At 45.0% G+C, this 6,602-nt stretch overlaps 1 protein-coding gene across 1 annotated transcript in view; it reads left to right on the top strand.

Annotated features, from left to right (window-relative positions):
- The first annotated feature begins 497 nt into the window (after nt 1-497).
- The window catches only part of BOD1 (biorientation of chromosomes in cell division 1), a 33,834-nt gene continuing 27,729 nt past the window's right edge, over nt 498-6,602 (top strand). The window contains exon 1 of the mRNA XM_010002082.1: nt 498-518. Within this exon, the coding sequence (XP_010000384.1) occupies nt 498-518 (21 nt within the window). The remainder of the gene's footprint in view (nt 519-6,602) is intronic.

Below are 6,602 nucleotides of genomic sequence, written 5' to 3'. Positions count from 1 at the left end.
CTCAGACTGCATGGGGTCTGGATATTGCTACATGGCTGCAGGAATATGGTGTATAAAATAATAATTTGTGGTAAGGGATAAGAGCCAAAATCAATGTGACAAACAAAGCATGAGAAAATCTGTTGCTGTTTCTATAGCATGGAAGCAGTAAACAATACAGTGTCTCAATTAGAGTTCCATGTATGATATTTCCCATACTCTCATGCCTGTAAGGCCAGTACCACAGCTGGTCCCATCAAGGCAGATGGGGAAATGAGCAGAGCAAACCTGGGTCCATCTACCCTGCCAGCAGAGACCTCCCTTGGGAGCTGTGTCTGATGAGAGGTTTACAACCAGAGTTCAAAGATAAACTTAAATGAGGTGACAGTTCACCTCAAAGTGCCACAAACCCTTGCAGTTTAGGAAGCAGCTGCACAGGCCTCCTCACAGCAGGGTGGGCACCTCCAGGAGGGGCAGGGAGTAGGGCTGAGGGCAGGACTGTTTTTGGACAGGTCACGATGGACCTCACGAAGGAGCTGGTAAGTCAGAGCCCTTCATTTCCCACATCAAACCTCTTGTGAGGAGCAGGATGGCTTCTTCTGCTCTCTTCCCATCGCTGTTACTGGGGAGCATGCAACAGGGGGATTAATTCTGGATAAATCCCATTGCCAGAAAGGAGATACAAAGTATTCTTGCAACATCCCAATTAGAAAGAGGTGCATGCAGCAAAGTTATCTGCTTCACACTCCATATTTTTCCTGGCACTTTCCTTCACCTCCATATTTTTCCTGACAACCAGAGCTGGAAGTCCCATGATTTTTTAAATTATAATTATTATTATTAATTTTTTTTTGGTGACCCACTCTGGTTTTCTTTATTTTTTTTTCCTGATAGAGGACCAAGTGACATTTTCAAAGCAGCACATTTGCTCTACACTCACTCAGAAGAAGTTAAGGTCCTGTCTATGTACTTTCCCTCAGAAAACAGCTCCCAGTCTTGTGGCATTAAAAAATTTTAAAAAATCTGATTTCACAGAAGCACAAAGACATAAATTATTTTGAAGCAAGGCCATGTAAAATAACATCTACCATTAAACACAACAGGCTGGAATCAGAGATCCCATCTCTTGATTATATTCATTCCCCAACTGAAGTTTCACCCGAGTTACAGCTGCTGGGTCACATCCATTATTTTCTCACCCATACCATTAAACCAAGCAGACTCACCGGTGGGGCATCTTCAACACATGTGCCAAAGGGTTTGACATTACACATGCTTAATCCTGACGTAAAGGGCTATCTTCTCATAACAGGTATAAATGCACAAGTGCACGCACTGGGGTCACTTGTAATAATCTTTGAGCAGATGTATGGAGATACTGATGTTACTTATCTACCTGTCTGTGCCAGACACGCCTGAGGTTGAACGCAGCCCACGCTCCCGTCTGGCAGGCGCTGGGGCTTGGAGACCAGCACAGACTGCAGGGCTGGGAGCATTTCACCACCAGCAGCACCAGTGCTGCTGTGAGAGGGTCGGGGCTCAGTGAGGCTCGAGAGCATGACAGTTATGCTTCACTCAGGTTAGAAACAATAGGAGTAAAACCAAGCTCGAACACAAGCACGTCTCCACCCAAAGCAAAGCCATATGCAACTCAGCTCAGGAATTAGAACTATGCAGCCAGAGGTTTTCTCTAGTTATTGTTTTGGGTTTGGACTGCAGTGCACAGGGAGGGGAGGAACAAAAAACACAGAGGGTGCGGGAAAGAAGCCGAAAGCCAGGCACAGCTGTGGGAGCCCCAGCCCGACCTCAGGCCCTGGTTTCAGGATGCAAAGCAAGAGGCAGTGATGCTTTCTGCAGGATTCTCTTGTCCTCTGCTGTTCCTGGACCTCAGCTGTACCAGTACAACAGCTTGTGAAACACTGATGTTTGTGTGACACATACGTGCAATATCAACTGATACTGCAATATCAATATCAATTTGATTTGTGCAGGCACCTATCAAATCATCATATTTACTAGACAGCAGAGGAGAGGGTGCATTTCTAAACAGAAACTGTTTTTAAATGAGCAATATCCAATATTATTATTTTCTTCCAGAAAGATACACCTAAGAAGCCTCCAAATTTTTAGCTTGACATTTCTTTTAAACAGATGCAACCTGGAGCATGTTGTGTGCTGGGTGAGACATGCTACAGTTTTTCTTTCCCTCTTGCCCAGATTAAGTTTAACAATTTTCAGCCCAATATACAGACTTTCACCACCACACTAATTCTTTCCCAGACTTGCTAGGAATGCCAGGGCTGTGGAGCAATCAGTGGAGATCCATGGACATTGACCTCTTAATTAACATGCTTCACACAAACTAAAGTCAGAGGTAAGGGATTGCACTCTTGCTGGCTGGCTTTCCTTTCCAGCATCATAGCTAAACTCCCAGCAAACAAAGCAAGATTTCACCAGGTGGAAAGTTAGGTCACTATGTTCCTCATCTCCTCACTACGCACCGTGACACCAGCTCCTAGCTGTTTTGGTGCAGACAGTAGAGACTCAGGGAGCAGTGGTTTTGTAAATAAGCTGATTTGGGTTCAAACTGCCAAGGAAAGGGGTATTTTCACTTCCTCCCCACTCCTGTGCCTATCTTTGTCCTTCTGTTGGTATGAGCATCAGGCAAGCCAGGGAACTGATCCAGCTGGAAACGATCTGTTTCTCTTTTCCCTTTTTGTTGGGTTAGTTTTCAGAAGGATCAGATTCCTAATCTGGCAGATCACTCGAGAGCTGATTTTGGCACCAGAGCAGCACATGACCCAGCAGCACAGACTTAGATCAGCTGAAACCAAGCATAAACCCACACCCACAGAGAACACCCATGGCCCACCCTGTACCCACCCATGCAAAGATCCTCTGTCTGCAGAAGGAAAGAGGATTTTTCCAGGGTACTGTTCTGCTCCTAAAGAGGACGAAGCATATTTCGGGTAGCAGTGAGACATCACCTTCCATCTCTACTTGCTCCACTTGCACCTTCCTTGGGACTGCTCTGCTGCCACTCCTTGGCTCTTTGATAAAGCCCAGGGCTTCACTCTAGCCTTCCTCATGGATCAGTATAACCTGCTTTCAGAAGTACCAGGCCACTTACCCAGGTACATTCTGTCCTCATGGACACTCATGCATTTACCAGCACCCACAGACATGTGAGATAAGCACGTGCATGCCCAGGGCAGATGCATGCAAGCAGAGACCTCAGTTACACCAAAATATTCTGGTTCCCCCCAAGCTGAAGAAATGGGCTGTATTGCTCTGAATCATTACTATCAAGCACAAAGTGTTTCTATGGCTACACCTTCCCCTGCTTTCACTCCTGTATTCAGCAACACATTTACTTTGTCTGTCTGTCTGCCTCTCCCTCACACACACACACACACACACATGAATTAGACATCCCTTCTTTCTTCACTCAGCCACCCACTCTCCACTCCAAATAACACCTCCTCTCCTCCTCCTACACATAGCCTAAAAATCCAGAGTAAATGTTTCTTGAGACCCAGCAGAAGAGGGGGCAAAGGCTTCTGATCCAAACTGATTTCCAGTGTCAGCAACCCCACAGCCAGTCTCCTGAGCCTTCAAGCCTGTTTACAGCAAAGGTGTTTACTGGAGATCTTCAGTGTTATTTATGGTGTCATGAAACCAAAGCAGAATGCAAAGAGCCAGCAGACCCCTTCATCCCCCAAGCCACTCACAAGAGGCTGGAGAGCTGGCATGCTGAGTGATAATAAAGAGGAAAATATCTCCCAGGGATGCTCTAACAAGAAATCTTGCAAAGAAGAGTTCAGCAGTACCTTGGCCTTACGGGGACTTGTTTAGCAGTGTGAAATTAAGATATTGGTCGGATGTTGGGAAAATGTTAATGGCTGGGAGTAGCACATGTCAAGCTGAATAAATCCATTGCTCTCCATTCTGAAACACAATGGCACATGAATGACTAAGCAATTCTGATAACAATTCAATAGATAACCGTCAGCTTGCTTTGATTAAACATTACTTCTGGAGCTGTTTCAGGGCAGCAAAAGACACATCAGCCTGTCTGTCTCACTCCAGTCCTCCCAGCAACCCAGCCAGGGCAGAGACACTTGTTTCACAATAACGATAACTGATTTTTTCCCAAAGCAGTTGGAATTCTTGTAACATCTGACCTAAGTCTAGATTTATGCAAGCACAGCTGGGGGGAAAAAAAAGCAGCAAAATAGCTCCTCTCTATTTTAAGATCTCAGTTTCACCGTCACTTCTCCCTTGCTACATCACAGTTCTCCCTTAGCACAGTAATAACACAGTCCACTCTGGAGATACAGGTGGAACCGAGCCATGTAATTACCACATTTCCACATATATTCTTCTCTATTTGCAGTACTGAAATAACTCTCCCCTAGCACAGGGTTAGTCAAGACAAACAGTTCAATTTAGGAATGTGGCTAAAAAATGCAGCCAGGCTTTTATACAGTGCAGGTCTCACCCATTTTTTAAATTATGTCCATATCCGTGCTGTAGGCTGGTAACTTTAAAATTATAACTAGTCCTTTCATTTTTGCAGATAACATTTACATGATCGGCTTTTCCCAATCTGAGCCCTCTGCCTTGCCAACCCCCACATCAGTTTTGAATGCTGAAAGGAATAACTTCAGAGGCACACACGGGCCTCTACCCTTATCGTCACTCAGTTGTGAAACGAGCTGCTCAGCACTGCATCCATAATGGGGACTGCAGTGCAGATGGCAAAAGCACAGCCCCAGCTCATGCTCTGCCTCCCCAACAGACGTGTCTAATGCAAGCAGAACAGCTCCAAGAAGTGTCACACAATGGGCAGTGAGGAGGGGAAGAGAGGCTGTTACTCCTGAAGTGTTTTCACCTTTGTATCTATAGAAGAGGCTATCTGGGGTCACAATAACATGGAGTGATGTCTGGAAGATGCACAGCAGAATGAGGATTTCACCCCGTGGTCAATGCCAGGCTGTGTTTCAGTGATGCTTATTCCTTTGTAGTTGAGAGAACACAAGGAGAAAAGAAAGCAAGAATCTTCTACACCTCTGCCCTGCTGATCTTTTGCTCATTAAGAAGGAAAATCATCCCTTGCAAACATCCACATCCACCACTAGGTCCAGGGAACTCACTGATGCGCTTGACCATAGTCTAGAGCAATGAGTGATAACATCATTTATCTAATTTCACTCTCAAGAAAGCCTTTTGGCTGCTTTCCTTTCTCCTGGGCTGAGAATGAGCATGTGGAAGCAATCTGCCCTTGTACACACACAATCCGCATCTACAAGAGTCCATGGAGTCTGCACTACTTGGGTTATTGTGAACTGAGGCTATTTCTTTAGATATGGTGACTGGCAGATGCTGTGTCCTACAGGCAGAGGACTCAGAGGAGACACCTATACTGAGTACACACAAAAAGATTCATAGGGATTATGTCTGCACATTTGTGTGTAGGTGAATATACACATACATACACGCACAGCAAGTACCTAGGAGACAGAAGAGTCTTGCTTGCCCCTAGCTGCAAAGGGGAATTCTCAACTGATCTTTGCAGCTCCCACTTGATAACACAAAGCTGCTTTGCAAAATCACCAGGTCGGCCCTTATAGCTTTGTTGTTTGCAATATTCTTTGAGAGTTTCCTCTGATGCCTGATTTGTGTTATTAGAGAAACCTACTCAAAGGGATTTGTGTGCATGCTCAGCTTGATTTGTGAACTCAAACAGGAGGGGCAGCCAGTAAAATAATGAGGTTCTGGGCAAATGATTGCACATGCAGACCCACAGACATAAAACATTAACTGACTGTCTAATTAACAAAGGCCACGTGCCCGATTAAGCATGCAAACGCTGCTCCTTACACACGTACACTGACACTTTAATGTCTTGGTGAGGATACATTTGCAAGTGTCTGCTCGGAACAATGATGGAACACTCAACCTGCTTCCAGAAACACTTCTCAGTATGCTGAAAATACATACATGAAATAATCTGCTGCCCATTTCTGTAATGACCATGAATTCTTTCTGGGAAGCAACACAGCAGGTCTCCAGGCTCATGCAGACACTGCTTTAAAACCACCTTCTAGAAGGGGGCAAATGAAGGACAAAGAGGCCTTGAAAGAAAAGTCTTCACTTCATTTCAGTCATCTTGTCGTTGCAAGTGAAGGGCTGCTTTCATGTGATGGCATTGCTGCACTAGGCAATAAGAGGTTGGGGTGTATGGTCCTATTCCTAACTCTGCTATGTTCTTATCACATAAAACTCACCCTCTGGGTCTTCATCTCCTTCCTGATTAAAGCTTGGGATTTTTTTAAATTCACAGCCAGAAAATTCAAATAAAGAGAAAAAAATAATTTAAAACATCCCACAAAGAAGAACAAGAAACAGCGATGTCTCCCTGGGAGGTGGTGGTGGTTACAGTGCAAGATACCTGTTTTGTGTCAGTTCCTTTAATTAACCGTGCTGCCAGATCACATCATTTTGGGACACAGATATGATCCCTCAGCCAGGCAGGCCAGGAAGGCAAAATCCCAGAAGGCTGGCAGCAATCTCTGGGTGCCAGAGAAGAAATTTTTGGCATGAGCTGCAGACCTGGTTGT

The sequence above is a fragment of the Chaetura pelagica genome, unplaced genomic scaffold (assembly GCF_000747805.2).
Source record: "Chaetura pelagica isolate M959 unplaced genomic scaffold, ChaPel_1.0 scaffold356, whole genome shotgun sequence".
NCBI classification, from domain to species: Eukaryota; Metazoa; Chordata; class Aves; order Apodiformes; family Apodidae; genus Chaetura; species Chaetura pelagica.
This window is presented reverse-complemented; position numbering and strand designations above follow the sequence as displayed.